The sequence below is a fragment of the Pezoporus flaviventris genome, unplaced genomic scaffold (assembly GCF_033815535.1).
Source record: "Pezoporus flaviventris isolate CSIRO_AGI_PZ_B2104156 unplaced genomic scaffold, CSIRO_AGI_Pfla_v1 ptg000079l, whole genome shotgun sequence".
Taxonomy (NCBI): domain Eukaryota; kingdom Metazoa; phylum Chordata; class Aves; order Psittaciformes; family Psittacidae; genus Pezoporus; species Pezoporus flaviventris.
In genome coordinates this window covers 4747016-4766808 of record NW_026892627.1, presented here as the reverse complement: position 1 = coordinate 4766808, position 19793 = coordinate 4747016, and the positions used below count along the sequence as shown (strand labels likewise).

The 19793-nt window shown below is 46.3% G+C and overlaps 2 protein-coding genes across 6 annotated transcripts in view; one reads left to right on the top strand and one right to left on the bottom strand.

Moving 5' to 3' along the window:
* Positions 1–12351, top strand: part of PLCD1 (phospholipase C delta 1) — a 55387-nt gene extending 43036 nt beyond the window's left edge. For all 3 annotated transcript variants that reach the window (XM_061474499.1, XM_061474498.1, XM_061474500.1), the window contains 7 exons: positions 2453–2620; positions 4430–4586; positions 6402–6518; positions 7273–7451; positions 7967–8099; positions 10658–10807; positions 11182–12351. In XM_061474499.1, coding sequence (XP_061330483.1) covers positions 2453–2620; positions 4430–4586; positions 6402–6518; positions 7273–7451; positions 7967–8099; positions 10658–10807; positions 11182–11273 — 996 coding nt within the window. In that variant the 3' untranslated portion in view covers positions 11274–12351. The remainder of the gene's footprint in view (positions 1–2452; positions 2621–4429; positions 4587–6401; positions 6519–7272; positions 7452–7966; positions 8100–10657; positions 10808–11181) is intronic.
* A 2029-nt stretch (positions 12352–14380) lies between these two features.
* VILL (villin like) overlaps positions 14381–19793 on the bottom strand; it is a 36077-nt gene continuing 30664 nt past the window's right edge. For all 3 annotated transcript variants that reach the window (XM_061474497.1, XM_061474496.1, XM_061474495.1), the window contains exons 18-20: positions 18104–18172; positions 16878–17135; positions 14381–15616 (exon numbers count right to left, since the gene is read on the bottom strand). In XM_061474497.1, coding sequence (XP_061330481.1) covers positions 15503–15616; positions 16878–17135; positions 18104–18172 — 441 coding nt within the window. In that variant the 3' untranslated portion in view covers positions 14381–15502. The remainder of the gene's footprint in view (positions 15617–16877; positions 17136–18103; positions 18173–19793) is intronic.

Below are 19793 nucleotides of genomic sequence, written 5' to 3'. Positions count from 1 at the left end.
AGTGCAATGCAACTATAGAATAGCAGGAAATGGAAATGAAAATATTTTATTTTGAAGTGAATTTCACCCCTCATTGTATACCAATAAGCTAATGCATCTCTTCTGGAGTTAGGTGGCACATGGACTGCTCTGCTTTGTAGGCTTGGTAGAAGTTATCTGCACAGGGGATACTAAACCTCTGCAGCACTGAGGATCCACTGCTGGGAGCCCTGGTATGGGGTGTGATGAGGAGACAAGCTGGAGGCTGTGTTGCTGTGCCTTCACTGCTGATGTATTCAGCCATGTAGGATGGTCTGTGCTGGAAATTACACCTCCCACTTGATGGGTATGCTGTGGAGAAGCTGGGGAGAACATGGAGAAGCTTACAAGAGGGTAGTATCCCTTCTGGTAATTAAGAATCAAGCAATCTGCCGCAAATACCTTGTCTCTAGTTCTTTACTCTTGAGCTGTGAGATAAGGCAGTAGCACTTATTATGGGATGCTAGAAAGCAGAGGCAGATAATGTATTACATAGCAGGATGATATCTGCAGCCTATGAAGGACAAGGTCCCCCGTGCAATCCCTCTGGTCTTGTCCATTTGGATTGTTGACTGGAGCCTCAAAACTCACACAGAACTGGATTTCACCTTCTTCCAGTAGGTGTTGTAGAAGAACAGTGAAGAGCTGGATGTTGAGGCAGGAGGGTGGGAAGAGACATGAACAGCAGACTGACCTGAGACTCTAAAGATGAGCCGACTCATTTCCCAGCCACGGATGTGAAGAGCTGTGAGTGTCACAGCTCTGCCTGGAAGAGAGCTGGGAGGATGGAGGATTGTCTGGGGATGGGCAGAAGGATACTGCTATGCTCTGAATGCTCCTTTGGGCCTTTTATTCCCAGTAACTAACTGGTGCATTCCTTCCAGCTGCCTTTGTGTAGCTTTTGAGTGACAGGGAAAGCACCCCAGCGTAAGCAGGTCATTTGTGCTAGCTGAATTAAAATGCTCTTGGCTGATTCCTCAGGTACCAGTTTCAAATTTCAGCTTGCACCAAGCTTTATCCAGAGCTTTGGGGTGGTGAGGAGTTGGGCTGGTCTGTGTGATGTGATGTGATGCAATTTGCTTGCCCCCACAAAGGGGGAATTGTGTTCTTTGAAAATGCCTGTGCTGCTTTATAAAAGGTTCTTGGTTTTCCACAGCCCTGTCATTTGAGAATGATGGGGTTTGTTGCTTTTGCTGTTGTGGAAAGTGCAAGTAGAGGGTGTTGCAGAGAAAAGTGGAACATGCTACACAGACCGAGGGCTATATTTGCTAATTCCGAGATTGCTTCTTTCTGGAGTACTAGCACCCTTCAAAGCCAGGACTACTGAACACATCCAGGTGGCGACAAGTCTCTCACTTGACCTCACTGGAGGCTGCAGGGTTGAGGTGTGTGCCTGATTTTAATGCATAATCCTGTCACTTAGAGATTGCACCCAGACAGTCACCATTCTCTCAGCACTCCTCCCTGCTGCCAACATCACTGCTGCATCATTTGGGTTCAGTCAGCCCTCTCCAGGCTTCAGCCTTCCACAGTTAGGTCTTGCACAAGAGATACATCTCTGGTATGGTGGTCTGTGAGCAACCGTGCACGGCTGGTGTGTTTCTACACCTGAGGATTTTTTGTGGACTTTGAAAGAGGCTGGTGAGAATTGAATCAGCACAACAAATATGCTCCTTGGATTGGCTCAGCAGCCAGCTGTGTTATGTTGGCCCATGCTGCTGCTTATGATTAGTGCTGTACCATGGTAGCAGTCACAGGAGAAGCGCTTTTCAGAAAAGGAGGTATCTTTGGAAAGGGTCTGGAAACTCTTCCTTAGGCTGTCAGCACCTTAGGGTGCTGACAAGATCCTTTACATATTAAAATCCCATGTCCGCTTGGCAGAATACCTCTCCCCCCATTAAAATACCTAGTGGAGCAGAGGGCTGCACTGCTTCAGTCCCTGTGTGGCTGTCATCATTTCCAAGTTGTGCATATGTTTATAACCATACATTGCAGAGGCTGGGGTAGATTAAAATTCAGGGCCACACAGAGGGGCAGAACAGTGCCATGAATAGCTCCCATGAGCCCTGACCTCCAGGCTTGGCCTTGTTTGCTGAGCCACATTCAGTTTTGAAAATAGTATATTTTTACTGCCTCTAAACAGCACAACAATTTTAGTTTTCTAGTTGAGGGGAGGGTCATCTCTGTATCAGGAGGGAATCAGTGGGCTATCTGGCGTCTTCAAACTCATGGCTTGTGGTCTCAGAGGCTGGCCAGAGGCAAGGCAAGAACTCTGGAAATAGAGACTTATATTTACCTGTGTAACCACCAGTGACTGATGCAACTCCAGAAAGCCCTGGAGTTGCAGCTGAGGAGCTGTTATACCCTTGCTCCTTCAGGGTGAGCTAGAACCTTTTCTAATCACCAGCTATTTTGTACACTTTTCCTTGTGCAGCAGTTAAAAGGGAAGATCCTTGTGAAAGGCAAGAAGCTGAGTAGACACGAGGACCCTGCTGGAACAAATGGGAACAACAACCTGGAGGCAGAGGATGTCTCTGATGAAGATGAAGCAGCTGAAATAGAAGATGAATCTGTAAAGACTGAGATACAGCAGAAGGGGAAGGTAAGTAAAAGAATTAACTGAGTCCTGAAAAGGGGCAGACCTGGAAAGACAGAAAAGCTACGAACAAGATCTTTGCCAATTGCAATGGCTCTGAAACTCTGCATCAGGAAATCCTGTTTTGTTAGCCTGTCCCGTGACTCATGCTGGGAAACAACTTTATAGGTGGATTTTGTACCATGCCTAAAACAAAACAAAAACTCACCCAAAAACCAAACAAAACAAAACAATTGAAATAGACTTTTAATATGTCCCCTGCTAAGACAGTTTTCAGTGTGGTTTTGACCACTCAGCTGGGGATATGAAAGGGTAAATTGTTGAAACAGCTGGAGCTAAGAATCCTGGTCCTTGCTCACCTTAATGATCTCTGTCCCAAGAACAAGCAGAGATCTTGCAGAGCCAGCCAAGCATGAAGGTTGGCTTCTTTCCTTAAAATGTGGCTGGAGGACCTGGCAGCTGGGACGGCCCATGTAGCATTTCTGGAAGCAGTGGAAGGGCACATATTCAGTCTGTCTGATTTCCAGAAATCTATTTGTCGTGGGAGCATTATGACTTTGTTTGTTATCAGAGACTAGTGCTTTTCTAGCCACATTTTGAGACATAGCTGCACCCTCACAGGCCATATGTTTCTGAACAGGAGGAAGGAGGGATAGGGAGAGCTATGGATCTATGGGGAAGGGTGGTCTGTTTCCAAAGAAATTGGAATTACCATTTTGGGAAGAAAATTCTGGCCTTTACACCAGTATTTTACTCCCTCATGTGTGGACACTCATTTTTTCAGACTGTAGGTCACTCAACCAGGTTCATAGGAGATGTAAATACATTCAATCCCACAGACAGCAAAGCTGATTGACACTGCCTCTGGATCTGGTCTGATCTATGCTTTCCTTTGCTGATTTGCTCACTCTTTGAGGATCTTACTTCTTTCCCTGAACTGTAGTTGACAATGTGTGTAATTTTGACGTCTGTCATTTTTTTTTCTGGCCTCTAATGGGAGCTGGTGGCTAACGCTTCACTCTTGCACCAATGAATGTGGCTGTGGAGTAGGAGGCATCAAAGCATTGTAAGGGATTCCTAGTTCAAGGGAGAAAAAGCCCAAGCTCTGTGGAGGCAAAAACGTCCTTCACTTTCCCTTATTTCCAGGCTTGCATGCTTGGGACCAGGACCGTAGGGAAAACTCATTGCTAAGACTCTATTGTAAAGTTTAACAAGTGGAGACGGCCATTGATGCTGAAATACAAGTGGTCACGCAGAGAGCAGCAGAAAGGGTATCCCACCACCAAGGAGAGAATCCAGATGGAGAGCATCATGCAACAAAGGTGCTAGAACAGCAAAGCATCTGTTGTGTGAAATCCTCTCTTAGCTCTCCACTACAGACTAATTGGGTTGGTTGCTACTGTGTTTGTGGCCCTAATCACTTGTGAGTTGTGATAGTCAAGCTGAAATTCATTATATAATTCATTAATTCATTCATATAATAATACGCAAATAAATGCAGAAGGAAGCATGGCCCAGGTGAAATATTCTTGGTAGTCACACTTGGGAAGTAAAGACACTTGGACAGGCCAAGATGGGCCTGAGAGGAAGTGATACTCTGAGAGGCAGGATTAGAGCTCCATGCAGGGCAAGGCATATGGCAAGGGCAGCCTGCCCCTTTTCCACCCTCTTTTTGCATAGGGGTGCACTGAATATTGATAGTATGTACCCTTTTCACATGAAGATGGTGGAGAAGAGAAGCCTCAGGCATCCTAGACAAAACATGATTATTATTTTTGAGTATGACTGCAGAAACTCTTGCTCTCCTGCTTTTAGAGTGACACCTTGAAGCTGGCCAAGGAACTGTCAGATACAGTTGTCTACTGCAAGAGTGTCCATTTCAATGGCTTTGAGGACCCCAGCCATCCTCGGGCTTTCTATGAGATGTCATCGTTCACGGAGAGCAAAGCTCTGAAATTAGCCCAGGAGTCTGGTATGTATGTTCTGCCCTGGCAAAAGGCCATCCTCTGTCCCAGTCCCCCATAAAGGAACAGTGGTTAAGCACAAGGAAGAGCAAACCTGAAAGACAAGGGTTATGATCTCTTTGGTTATGCATGCCACTGAGAAAGTGGGAATAACTTAATATCATAGAGGCTGTTACCAAGAAGAGCATTTTATACAGGTAGTTCACATTTGGCTAAACTCACTAGGCAGAGGAGCAGTATATATAAAGCAGCAACAATTTAGCTGGTGAATGAAGTTGCTAAGCCACTGTCCATCGTATTTGAAAAATCATGGCAGTCAGGTGAAGTTCCCAACGACTGGAAAAAGGGAAATATAACCCTCATTTTCAAGAAGGGGAAAATGGGTGACCTGGGGAATTACAGACCAGTCAGTCTCACCTTTGTGCCTGACAAAATCTTGGAGCAGATTCTCCTGGAGGGCATGCTAAGGCACATGAAAAACAACAAGGTGCTTGGTGACAGCCAGCATGGCTTCACTAAGGGGAAATCCTGCCTGACCAATTTGGTGGCCTTCTATGATGGGGCTACAGAACTGATGGACAGGGGTAGAGCAGTTGATGTCATCTCCCTGGACTTGTGTAAAGCATTCGACACTGTCCCACACGACATCCTTGTCTCTAAATTGGAGAGACATCAATTTGATGGATGGACCACTCGGTGGATAAAGAACTGGCTGGATGGCCATACACAAAGAGTTGTGGTCAATGGCTCAATGTCCGGCTGGAGACCAGTAACGAGTGGTGTCCCTCAGGGATCGGTGTTGGGACCGGTCTTGTTCAACATCTTCGTCACTGACATGGACAGTGGGATTGAGTGCGCCCTCAGCAAGTTTGCTGATGACACCAAGCTGTGTGGTTCAGTTGATGCGCTGGAGGGAAGGAATGTCATCCAGAGGGACCTTGACACACTTGTGAGGTGGGCTGATGCCAACCTCATGAAGTTTAACCATGCCAAGTGCAAGGTCCTACACCTGGGTTGGAGCAATCCCAGGCACAGCTACAGGTTGGGCAGAGAAGAGATTCAGAGCAGCCCTGCGGAGAAGGACTGGGGGTTGTTGGTTGATGAGAAGATAAACATGAGCCAGCTTCAGTGTGAGCTCACAGCCCAGAAAGCCAACTGTGTCCTGGGCTGCATCAAAAGGAGCGTGAGCAGCAGGTTGAAGGAGGTGATCCTGCCCCTCTACTCTGCTCTTATGAGAGCTCACCTGGAGTATTGTGTGCAGTTCTGGTGTCCTCAACATAAAAAGGACATGGAACTGTTGGAACAAGTCCAGAGGAGGGCCACGAGGATGATCAGGGGACTGGAGCACCTCCTGTATGAAGACAGGCTGAAAAAGTTGGGGCTGTTCAGCCTGGAGAAGAGAAGGCTGCATGGAGACCTCATAGCAGCCTTCCAGTATCTGAATGGGGCCTATAGGGATGCTGGGGATGGACTCTTCATTAGGGACTGTAGCGACAGGACAAGGGGTAATGGGTTAAAACTTAAACAGGGGCAGTTTAGATTGGATATAAGGAAGAAGTTCATGCTGTAAGGGTGATGAGGCACTGGAATGGGTTGCCCAGGGAAGCTGTGAATGCTCCATCCTTGGCGGTATTCAAGGCCAGGTTGGGCAGAGCCTTGGGTGAGATGGTTAAGTGCGAGGTGTCCCAGCCCATGGCAGGGGGGGTGGAACTAGATGATCTTAAGGTCCCTTCCAACCCTAACTATTCTATGATTCTATAACAAGAGGAGACAAAATTAGCTGCCTTCACTAAAAGAGCCATTTTCTTCTATTTTTTCCGTAGCAACCAGTTTTATTCATCACAATGTCAGGCACCTGAGCCGGATCTACCCTGCAGGCTGGAGGACAGATTCTTCCAACTACAACCCCATTGACTTGTGGAACGTCGGCTGCCAGATCGGTGGGTGCAAGTGGGATGCCAGAGAGGGTCACCCAGGCTGGCTCACCCATGGCCTGGCTATGGAGGGGCTTCAATTGATGTAGAAGTGTGATCTCAAGCCCTTTGCAGGCAGAGAGGCTCAGTGGTCACTGGGAGAGGTCAGCCCTTCAGCCAATGCTCAATGACTTTTCATAGACCATTTTCTGGCCCCCCTCAAAACTGTTAGGAGAGCCTTTTCTGTATATCTGTTTTGGTCACAGCTTCTGTACTTCTACACAAAGAGTTCAAACATGAAGAACTCTGTGGTCTAACCAACAGAGGCATCAATGTCCCTCAGGATGGCAAATGAAAATAAGCATATCTGGGCTGGAAAGGAGGTTTTATAATGAGGCTAAGTATCCAGAGAAACAATCTGAGAAGGATTTCCTGGCTTCACTGCAGGAGATAACTCCTTTAGCACAGAAATAAATAGGTTTATCTAAAACATGCAGTTGCTCAACCAGGTGACATAAATTCAATATAGGACACTTTTTGATCCTGTTGAAGGCAGGAGGACAAATGAGATGGCTGTAATGGCTCCTCCTGCCTCTAACGTCTCTGCAAGAAGTCCTCTGTGGTAGCAGGCTGTGAGGGTCAGAGTTTATCACTGTTCTTTGAAGTGTGGAAAAGCAAATATTTATGTCCATGAAGTGCAATTTCATATGAACAGAATTAGTATAAAAAGATTACCATTGATTTATCTGAAAGTGACTGTATTTATCTATTTATGTTGCAGTTGCCCTAAATTTCCAGACAGCAGGCACAGAAATGGATGTCTATCAGGGTCGATTCCAGGACAATGGGTTTTCTGGGTACGTCTTAAAGCCGGAATTCCTCCGGGATGAGCAAACCAAATTCAATCCAAAATCCATCACAGAAGGAACATGGGGGACAAAGAAGAAACTTCTGCTTAAAGTAAGAATAGAAGTTGGAAACTGTCTCAGTAGCATCCACCTTCGGGGGGGGGGGGGGGGGGGGGGCATGTAGGTTATACCTTCTCCTTCTGGCCAGCTGTATCCCAGCCCTACTAATTTCCCACTACTGGGTTTCTGCTTCAGTCCTGCATGGGCTTTCATCCTCAGAGACTTACATATTTAATGTTTGGCAATAGGAGAGGTTAATGACAATATTCACTGTCATTACACAAACATAAGGCAGACATGCACTCAACAGTCACCACTCTTGTTTACAAGTATCATCTAACCGCTGTGGGGACAGTTAGAAAATTGCATCTCTTAGCCAGCTGGCTGGGCTGGAGCAGTGTTCCTAAGGTGCTTTGGCTCATGACAACTTCATCTGAAGGATGTCACTCACTCTGAAAGATCAGCAACAGTGTGTTGCAGCAGGTCCTGCACTCCTGGAGAAGGGAGTGGGCCAGGGAGTCCCCTCTCCTAATGATGACCTGACCTCCTCCTCTGTTTCTTCCACAGATCATCTCTGGTCAGCAGCTGCCCAAGGTGAACAAAAGCAAAAACTCCATTGTTGATCCTAAGGTAACGATAGAGATCCACGGTGTCCAACAGGATAACAACAAGAAACAGACCAAGGTCATTGAAAACAATGGTAAGGGGTTTTGTTCCATGCAGTGCTCCCATGGGGCAGTAAACCTTTCATTTTGTGTAGCAAAGTGTTCCTTGCCAAGACTGCTGCCCTGTGGCCAGGCTTGCTCAGGTGCACCCAAGCTTCCCCACACTAGGCAGTGTCACAAACTCACAGAAGATGCTAACTCAAGTTGCTGGGAGCATTGCCCAGGTGAATTTTGAGTATCTCAAAGGATGGAGGTTCCTCAGACTGTCTGGGCTTTCTCAAGTGATCCCGTCTTTGACCGACCTCATGATAAAATAAGATATTCCTATGCTTAAGCAGGAATTTCCCTGTTGCAATTTGTGCTTATTATGCATTAAGCTTTTGCTGTACATCTGTAAAAGCATGGCTCTATCTTCTCTGTAAGGGAGTAGTGGAAGATGGCAATAATAACCTTAGCCTTGAAAACTTGACATCTTCTCTGTACAAAAGGAGAACATTTCTTTTAACTCAGAGCCCCCTCACAAGGCAGGGACGCTGCATCTGCTCATTCTTTTGCCCAAAGTGGCACAAATTAACACACATCACAGCAATATTACAGGTGACGGATGAAAGCCATAAGCTCCCACCTCCAAGGAGCCTGGCTCAAGCCTTACCCACCGCTGACCTCGGAGATCTCACAGACATTGCACTTCCCTGTAGGCCATTTGTCCTCACTCAAACATGGTAGGGATTTCTCTCTGTGCAGTGAATACTGGGGACTTCTGAGTTTGCAGAGGGCAAGTTCAGCTCTCTCCTGGGAGCGCAGCGAGGCAGTAGGGGTCTGAGAAATCAGTCATTACCCTCCTGCTGACAAACACACAGGTACACACACACACTGCTGTTCCGTGTGGAGTAAGAGCCAAGTGCTAGAAAGCCAATGCATATTTTCCTCCCTGCTAACAATGTTTCCCTTTTCCTCTTTCCTGTTTGAGTAAATCTGGCCTGGCTCCTAAAGCTCATGGCCATTTCCGTTACCTATAATGATTTTTATAATGCCTCGAGTGAAAGCTGCATAGGGAATGTTTCAGACCTGCCAGGCCTGTTCCTTAGGGCTGCTCAGCACACCCTGCCCCACAACCAGTCCCTGGTTGGCTGCAGTGATACTGGGGTGATGCTGGAGGGAGTGTTACTCAATGCAAAGTGAATCAAACAATGAAAACATTAGTGTTGGAAAGGGGCAGCTGCAGTGAGGGGGTTGTGTTTCATGGGCTGAGGTTTCAGATATGTGACCATGCTTCAGCAGTTCACCTGGTTTGATGTTCTGCGGTTGGACTTAGTCTTAAGGGTCTTTTCCAACCTAAATGATTCCATGATTCTATGATTCTGTGTTAGTGGGACCAGAGAAGGGTCTATGGTCATAGATCAGGTCATAGCAGAGCAGCTGTGGAACTCGAGAAGCTGTGGAAACTTGCTGGCTCAGCAGCTCTAAGCATCCCACCAGAGCTCTGAGATGGGTTGAAAATCCTCCCTAGAGGATCAGTACAGTGAAACTACTGTCCTAGGGCTGATGCCTTTCCCTTGACTTTCATGATTTCTGCTCCCATGGAATCAGCAACACTGTTTTTTCCCCAAAGATGAAGGGGGTAAGGAGCAGATGTGTGTTTTCTGAACAGTCCAGTTAATTTAATCATATGAAAGTCCAAATAAATTGCACCAGCGTAGGTATTTTGCTATGGGACTGTCCACAGGCCCATCTCAGCATCTTCAGGGCCAGCTGAAAGATCTCTGCTTCCTGCAGAATCAACTACAAATCCTCTATGAACAGCTGACATTTTGCTGTTCTTGGGCTGATGCCGGGAGGGTTTCAAACAGGGTGTCCTCTCCTGTTTGTTTCTGGGGAGTGGTTTATGGACACTGCAGAGAGCACCCACTGTGACCTGGAGAGAGAGCATTGAGCTTGTTCTTCAACTCCCACCTGATGTGACAGTCTCTGGTATTGTTTGCTTTGTGAGTCCGGACCGCAAGATCCTTATCCATAACAGAAGTAGGGCTCATCTGGCTGTCTCAGTCACTGCCCTTACACAAGGAGACATAAAACATTTTGTCCATAGACTTGATGATGCTTTTGTAATCGTAAACCTTTCTTGAAGATAGGGAAACTGAGGCCCTGTGTAGTGACTGTTGGATGTACTCCAGCACTCAGTGAGGCTGTTACAACACAAAGGCACAGTTCTTCTTTCTGCTCTTCTCTGGTTTAGGGCTGCAAAAGTTTGCAGGTGGTCCAGTGGCAACCAGAGACATCCATATATCAGCCACTGAGAACATGTAGAGCAGAGCTGAGTTCACCTCCCTCCTGCTTCTCATTGTCTTCTGGGACTGTGATGCTGAGGTCTGCAGTGAGTAGCCTAAGCTAAGATTTATTAATACCAGGTAGGAAATCAGTATCAGAGCTGGGAACAATGCTCTCAGCCCCTGCCATGACCTTTGGCTTCAGTCAGGCAAAGTCTCCATCCATTTGCAAGCATCTCTGGCTGCCATCCTTGCTTGTGAGCATCTCTTGCTTCTTTCCTTGTTTGTCAAAAGCTCTGACCATCATTCTTGTGTATATTGCCCAGGCTTTAACCCAAAATGGGATGAAGAGTTTACATTTGACATAGAGATCCCTGCACTTGCCCTGGTCCGGTTTGTGGTGGAAGACTTTGACATGTCGACCAAGAATGACTTCATTGGGCAGTACACCCTTCCCTTCACCAGTCTGAAGCAAGGTAAGGCCCTATTCCCTGTTCCTCACAACAGTGAGCCTTTGGGAAGCTCCAGTGTCCCAGAGGAGTGATCCACATCCATCACACCTCAGGTCAGAATAGGTCCCCTCTCTGGGATATGGGCAAAATGATAAACGGTTTATTGGGCAGCTGTTAACACTGTCTATGGGGAAGGGAGCCCCTTGTCACCAGTGGTGTTGGGCACAGTACATCATTACCAACGCTCAGAGCCATGCTTCTCAGACCTACCTGTTCTGGGTGGTACTGAGAGCAAACAGCTCTGAGACAGAGATGTTTTTGCAGAGTCTTGGCAAATGTTACCAAATATTTATCCAGCTGGACTAAAGGCCACTTTCCATCTGTGTGTCTGCTTCCAGGTTACCGCCACATCCATCTTCTAACCAAGAACGGAGACCCGTACTCCTCCTCCACCCTTTTTGTGTACATCAATATTGAGGACTGTGATTAGCATCTCAGCTCTTTCACAGTGAACCTCCTTATTGATGTAGAAGGAATTCAGCATGTGAAGTCTGCCAATGTCAGGGTCCCATCAAATCCCCAGCACATTCTCTGGAGCAGCCCGTGGTGCTCCACAGGACCCCTGATGTGAGATAGCCATCAACCTTCTTCCTTCTGTATGCTGGAAACATCCTGATGCTGCTGTTGAGATTAATCCTTTTGTACCTGTTTGACCAATCCAGCTGTGGTTTTAGTTCACTTAGTGTATGATTTTTTTAAATTTTGCTTTTAATGAGAGGATAGGAACTCCTTTTGAGCAAAATACAGCTCTTGGGTTGGGTTTGGTCAGACATCTGGACAAAGCATCTGTGCAAGAAAACACCCACCCTACCGTTGACATCGGTGGCCAGATGCCAGGTGACTTCTTGCAGCTTCAGATGTCAGCTGTGTTTCACCGTATGAAGTCTTAAACGGGGACTCGATTCCCCTCTTTCCTGTTACAGATTTAAAAAGAGAGCTGCACTACAAAGCCCCACGTTACATAACTCTGCTTCCCTTTTGTATTATAATGAAAAATACATGAACACTACTCTGCCTGTGTGCCTGGCTCTCGGCCAGGGCTCTTTGCAATCACAGCCTCGCTCTGCTCCTCTGAAGGAGAAAGAAGCTGCCGAACTGCAGAATTCCCTCTAACCCAAAGCGAAACCCGCTCAAAGGGACCTCAGAGAATGTCTTTTGTCAGTGTCAGTAGAAATACGCTCAACTGACCGTAGGCCTTTTTTTGAAATGCAGTAGAACTTTCTTCGTTTGTGTTTTTATAGAAAAACATAATTTTTTAACACAGAGGAAGTGGTGGTAGGAGCTGTTGTGAATGTTAGCCTGTCCCACTTGCACTGTAGAGGTAACCTAGTACAGACAGACAACAGTGTTTTGAACAGCAACAGAGTATTTATGGCAACAAGTGATTTTTCTTCAAGTACAAAGTTAAGGGAATATTGTTGAAATAAAATAATATATATTTTGAAGTGCCAACTATGTTACTAACAGTATGTTAGAATATTAAAGTAAAACAATCTGGAAAAATCCAATTACTTGTAATTATTTGCCTTGTCTTAATTGAATGCAGCACACATGAAATTGGAGATAAGACCTGCTTAAGTTCTTCAAGCTATCAGTCTTTCTGGGGTTTTCCATGCCCAGTGGTAGAGAGGACAGGCTGCTGTCAAAGAGGTTAATGTCCCTTTAGATCTTTTCCATTTCCCACTTATTTCTGAGTCCAGAATAGCCTGGATTTCGTAGTTCTTGGGTCCACAGCAAAACTGGCTTTCATTTAGTCCTACCTGGAGTTTCTTATGCTGCAGTTTTCCTTGCCGGACACACTGAAGTTCCCTCTTCACTACAATATTGTGTGATGTTGTAAACTGTTGCCAGATTAAATGTGAATTATACCCACAACTCAAAGGTTCATATTGAATTAACAACCAAGAGTTCAAGAGTGGCAGAAGCCACAAAGGCTGAACAGGGTGTCCTGCAGTGCCACGGGCTCTCTCTCAGCTCACCTCTGGGATGGGGCATTTGTATCAGGAGACCCATTTGAAGGCCAAGGCAGGAGCATCCTTGACTCCTACTCAGGGTGAGTCAGATTAACCTGCTGAGCTGACTGAGAGCAAATTATTCGTGGTTTGGTGTTGCAGGATTAGACTTCAATGGATTATTGAGCTAAACGAGCCCTCAGCTGGCTGCTGTAGTCAGTACCAGAGAAGTGGGGGACAGGGAGTGGAGAGAGATGTGGGGCAGGACCACACTATCCAGGGCCAGAGTGGGCTTATATAGACAACACAGAGAGGCCAGGAGTTTGTCTGCTTGTTGTGCACTTACTTACATAACAGTAGGCAAGATCGGTGGGAAAAGAGAACATCCCTGATGACAGGTAGGCACAGCTGGGGGAAAACTACTGGAGGCAGGTGGAAAGTAGCTGTGATGGAGACGGAATGAACCAGAGCAGGATAGATAATGCTGCGAGGTCTCCCTTCTCCCCAAAGGAAGGAGCATGGTCCATGCTGTTATCATAGGATGTCATCTCTGAGTAGATTAGGAATTTCTGGAGCCCCATTATAAGGAAGAGCTCTGGTGTAAAGAGCAGCAGAAATAGGACATGGCCCACCAGACGCCACAACAAAAGCAGCAAGTGGCATGAAAAGGAGAATGTGGGTGAGAATCCTTCCTTTAGAAATCAGAGGCAGAGAGTAAAAACAAGTCTCCCAACGAGGAGAGAACAGCAGCAGTTTACACAGGTCCAAATACCAGAAGGCTCTATTATCTGTAAAATCCCATTCTGGTTTCCAAGTTCTGGCAGAAGCACTTCTCTCAAGCGTTGGTGAGCATTGTGGCAGCAGGAATTAAAGCCATTTGTAGCAAACTGGCCTGATCTCCAAAACCCGACTCTATTTCTGCTCATCTCCATTTGATTACATGATGATCATTAGTCCCACACCCAGGGCTGATAGGTGGCACTTACGGAGAAGCACATGCAATTCGTTAATTTGGGAGATGGCAGGAGCATACCGCAGAGGGGTGATGCAAATATTGTTGCTTCCATCAGTGGCAATAGCAACTGAAATAGGGATAATGGGCAGTGAATGTATCTAGTGTGGACACAGCAGGAGCAATCATGCAGGTAACTTGGCTCATTTGTGTCTCTGACCCTTACCTTATTCTTCATGGGGTGGGGTGCAGGATTCAATGGGTTTCCGGCTGGACCCTCAAGCGGAAATTGGACAAGTGGTGGCAGGAGCATGGAGGTAATTTGAAATGACTATCAAATCTTAAACACACAGATCTATCCAGAAGACCCCATCACCTGCAAAGGTTCGGGCAGGTCCATTTCATGAACATCGTGGGGTTTCAGGAGCAGGGTATATGGGCATGGGGGGGACAAATGGTCATGGCTATGGTGTTCAGGAACAGATGGGGTTCAAAAGCTCCTCAGTTTGTTTTTCACTTTTCAAAAAAAAATCCAAATTCTACTAAAGACCAGGCGTTTGAAGGATCTCTGGCCCTGCAGAGCTTTTACCTACTGCCATCCTGCCCACATGCTGATCAAAGACACTCAGAGTGCTTCTGCTGGCTGTTTATTAGCAATCACTGATCAGGTTGGGAATGGAGTAAAGCTGCAAACCCACATCTTCCAAATTCTTAAACATATGTGTTTCTTCTTTTAGTTTATAGTTGTGTCCCTTAGTCACTGATCGCTCATATTTCCCCCTGCCCTCCCCAGTTAGGCTAAGCTGACAGTGTAGAATGAGCTCTCATCACAGAGATGGAGCCCTGATAAAACCTTCAGTGGGACATACTCTGCCTCAGGTCATACCCCAAACCCTCCCTGCTTCCCCAAGGCAAGCCTGTGGGCAGATGGACTCTTTTCACCTGATTGTGCTCAGGGAGGACAGGTGAGATTGGAGATGCTGTCTGAATGAGAGGAAAATACAGTCTTGTCTGGCAGTCAAACCCAACAACAGCTGTGTCTAGCCCTTAGTCTCATCATCCTTTTGAAAAAGATCACCTGATAAATACGCTTTTAATAAGTGGGGTTTTTTTTCCAAGTCAGGTTCTTGTTCGTTTTACCTGCACTGGGCAATGCATTTTAGTCTACAACTGCTTCTTGCTGTTCTTTGGTGAATAGTTTTTCTGCGAGCTGAGAAGCGTCAGAACTGTCTGGTGTCACCCCATGAGCTACACCACCACATATCTGGCTACTCCATTACCTTTCTCCTGATCTCAAGGCTCCCCCTCTGTCCTCCTAGGGTTTCCCCCTCCTCTCCCAATCCAGAATTCATGTAGCAGCTGCAAGTGGCCTTTGTCTTGCATAATTTTAAACGTCTACAAATGAAGGAAGATCATGACCTTGTGCATGTGGCAATTTGCAAAAGGGAGAGAAGAGGCTACAATATGATTGTGTGACACACACTTGTCTTCATGGCTATCAGCAATAAGGTGTCAAAAAGAGGCAAAATCATCCTGCGAAGTCATTCCTGCAAAAGGTTTTGCCTCCTTGGATTCTGGGTTTGTGGGAGAAAAGAGCCATCCCCTGAACAGTGGCTGTTGGAATAACTGCATTGAGATGGGCCTGATTGAGATGTTGGGTTGGGGTCATTGAGCAAATGTCTGTACTTCCCTGCAGCTCCTAAGAAAGCAAGGTTTGGTCCCAGAGTCACTGGATGCCAGATGGCCCCTGCGGTCTCAGAAGAGTCCATACTGCTTCTTCTCATTCTGCTGCTTCCATTTGGGCATCTGGTAGAACTCGTCCTTGGACTTCCCAAAGATGTCATAGAAATCAGCATCAGAGAGATAGTACTGCAGGGGGAGGAGAGAGCAAGGACAGGTCAGCTTTGGCTTTTGCAGAGGCTGGGACACCTCAATCAGCTGCATCCCCTCCTCACTGTGCCATCTCTGACCTCTGACTCCAGGCCAACAGCTCCTGTCCTTGTGGTGGGAAGTGGAACCCAGCAACTGTTCCTCATCCCACTTCTCAAAGCACCAGGCTTTGAGAGAATAAAAGCCCACCAGCCCAAAGGGATGATCTGGTTTTGAGGGTTAGCATGTTCTGGCTGGAACTCGGCCTCCACTAATCACACTGAGGCCAGGACAATTCCTGGTGCATGGGAGAAGTTCTGCTAGCCAAGGTTGTGGGTGGTTTATTAGGCAGTGATTCACAGTGAAAGCATCCCCCCCTTGCTCAGTCCCTTCCCCCAAATATTCCACTGGAAATGTTCACTCCCATTGTTGGAAAGAGAGAGAGGTTTGTAGATAGCAGGCTCATCACCGATACTGAGAAAGACCCTGTGGGAATTCCCTGGGATTTTGGGCAGAAGATAGCACTCATGTACAGCCCGGCTGAAATACATCCATGGGCATTGCCGTGGGGCAGAGCTGCTGCTCAGCTCCCTAGCTGAGGGTGTTGTCCTTTGCCAGGAGATCTGTTGGGGCAAGACATCAGTCAAACACGGGTTGTAGAGAGTAGAGGGAATCAACCCCTTGTGTCTCTCCCATCAGCTTGCTTGGACTCAGCTACAGAAGTTGCTGAAAACCTTGGGCTGATCAGAAATCTGAGACCTGGCATTCCTCCCTGTCCCTGGATGGGATTTGCCAAAATGCAAGCTTTCTGACAAAAAAAAACAAACAACCGAAGACAGAATGGTCCCTTCCTGAAGGAGTTTCGAATGAAAACTAACACCCACAGCCCAAGCAGAATGCAAATCCCAGCTTCACTCTCAGCTGTGTCACCTTGTCTTGTGGGAACTATCTTTTTGATCCTCTGTCCCTCCAAGGACAGAGGCTGGGCTGCAAAAATAAAATTCTATCAGAAGAAAATATTTTTTAAAATGACTACTTAAAATTAATTTTTCTGTCATTAAAAAATTAGAAACACTTAAGCCACAGTAAAACTACCACGATTTCCTCTCTCATGAAGCTCTTACTTTTTGATGAGATCTGTGTCTAGTTAGTATCTCCTTAAGCCTAAAGAAGGACTTACTAGTCTAAAGTACTAATGCATTTAGCCAATGACTAAGCGCCCAGTTAAGCTACAAAGGCATCAAACCAGCAATGCTGTCACCTCTTTTTTAGTGGGATCCACGCCTTCTGGAAGTTCATCAACTGCCCTGTTCATCAGCACCTCTCGGGAATAATTTTCTTCACCATTGGGCACCAGAGAAGGGCTCCTGTCACTGTTGTAGTTGCTGCTATTGCTGTAGCTGTTGCTGTCATTGTGGTTGAAGTGTGATTTATACTCTAGAGAAGCATTTGCCGTACTAGAACCTGCCAAGTTGGTCATGCTGAGGGTGCTCTTGTTCAGGCTGATGTTGTTAAGGTCCTGCCAAATGGAGGAAAACGTATCAAGACAAGAAGCTCTGGCAGATCAAGTTGGGGGTTGTCCCAGGATCTTTCTCTCTATCGGGGTTGGAGGGACGCTTTCTAGCACAGACTATCAGTAACACTTGGCCTGTTACTCCAAAGCAGAAAGGAGAAAGTCTAAACTAAGACATTAGTTCAGCCCCTCCATCAGTGTTAAAACTTGATGTTAGGAGTGCTAAAAACACAGCACTGATAAGAGCTCTTAGATATAACTGAAGATACTTATGGTATCTTAAGTTAACTGTGTTATATCTACTTAGATATATATAAGTTAAATGTTGAGAAGAATGAGACTGTAGTCTCAATTCTTCTAAAGATAACAGCAGGTAAGTTGCATGTGGGAGGACAGAAGGCGAGATTAGATATCTACCATGTCTAAAACTTCTAAACTACCTGCATACCCCTCCCTGATATGCAATCTTTCCTTATTCAAAGCTGCTGCCACTTCCTTACAGCCTTTCTCCTGCCCTTTTCCAGGGCAGGATTGATCTTGTATGACAGTTGTGTTGGGACTGTTGGGACCTTCTTTCCTCTGTGCTCTCTATCTCACATTGGGTATGTCCTTCTCGACCAGGGGTCACTTGTCCGGAGTCTCAGGGACACGACCACTGCAAACTACTCATAAAACATTTAACTGCTCACTGTCATAGCTGCACACACTTTTATTCACATGCGTAGCTTAGAAAACAGCTGGTCAATCTCCTGCTCACAGGCCTGGAAAAGACCCAGGAGATCTGTGTGTATTTATGGGTTATTAATCACATCTCCTTTTGCTTTCCACAGAGGAGCACAGCTCTGATCCTGACAGCCTGAGGTCCCCGTGCCTGCTCTGATCGTTATGTCCTCTCCTTTGTGCGAACAGGCTGGGGCACGCGGTGGTGGTTAAACCCAGGTGTTTCCCACCCATGTGGTCAAGAAGCAACTCACCACTTTGATCTCGGATATAGCCGACATGTCTCCTAAGCTGTTCTTCATCTCCTCATAGGACTTGCCATCCTAAAGGTTAAGAGAGTTGTAGAAAACACAGGCTGCCTTTAGTTAGCACATGCTCCTGTTCTCTAACAGGGTCAGGAGATCGTATGAATTTAAAGCCCAGTGGTGCCCACTGAGATGCCACCTGGTGCCTTATGCAAACCCCAGCTCCTGGGATCAGGACACTGTGCCAAAATCTGAGCTTTCACTTGAAAACAAAGAAGCAAATGGACTTTAGCCTTTGCAGTTGAACAATAAGAGGTGAAAACAGGAAATGTAAAGACTTCAGAGAGGAGAAGGAAAATCAAATCATATTTAATGCTGAATTTACATTTTTAAAATTTTAAATGAATCTTGTAAAGGATGAAAATCTGGTTTATAACATTTTTCCTTTTTCCCCCTTCTCTGATTCATTCAGCTAAAGCAACAAGTTTTTTTAAAGTCTCAATCCCTGACTTCTTATAATTTGGTGTCATGTATTACCAGCTACCCTTTATTTCCTGCAAAAGGAATAGACTAAATACATTGGCAAAGCTCTTGACTGTGTTTTCCTAAGCAGCCAGGAGATGTCAGTTCTTAGCAGAATCATCCAACAAAGTTCCCCAACAAGAAGAAAACAACATAAACACATGGGCTGCAGAGCAAACAGATTTAGACCCAAAACTGAGCAATGAACACACACACACCAGATGTTTCTGGGATGTCAACAGTTTGGATTGCTTGTCTGTAGTTGCTGAAGCTGCCTACAGGGGATATTTTTAGAGGCACATATTTTATGAGCTGTATCCTTGTTTTTCAGCAGTTCCTCAGAAAAAAAACCTCCAAGTTTTGACCTTTGTTCTAAGCATCAATGTTGTTTTAAGGGTTGCTGCTTTGGGAGTTGCTGTCTTATCTCTCCAAATCTGGCTATCAAGACAGGCTCTCTACCACCACACTGGCTGCAAAGAAAGACAATGCAAACCAAGCTAGGGGAAATAAAATATCTCTTATGAGTCTTACTGCAGCGTGAAGTCCCCTGAGGACCTTTGTGCTGTTGCCCTGGCTGTCCCAACTGCAGGATCCAGCATGGGACTTCACTCACAGCCCTCTGGGCAACTAAAAAATATGAACTGTTTGACCACTGATGTCCATTGAAAACACCAGGAGAGAGAAGGGACAATCAGCAGCAGCCTACCGGGAAAGGCTCTCAGAATACACCACCTGGGAGCTGGGCTTTTCTCAGCTGCACATCAGCTGCCTTTTTCATTTAAGTCACTCACACCAGTGCCATCAGGTGGAAGGAATTTAGGTGCACAGCCTGGCACCATTGTTTCCGCCTGCCTGTTTGTATGAACCACTACTCTGGCTGTCAGCCACTAAAGCCCGCCCAGGATTATCCTTTATTCCCAATACATGCTGTGCTGCAGCATAGTCCCCAGGCAGGCTGGACTGGCTGGTGGATGGTCTGCATGGATTTAAGTGCATCACTCCTTCCTCTGCCCAGCTATGCGCATAACCAGGGTCAGAGACACTGCATGGTGCAGCCTTATGCACTGGCCACATGAACAGATCTCTGCTCCACATTATACTCCTGAAATGATTTGAAGCCCATGAGTTTGAAAGAGGAGAGAAAGGATTTCTTTCTTTCCCAGGCATCTCCTGGGGC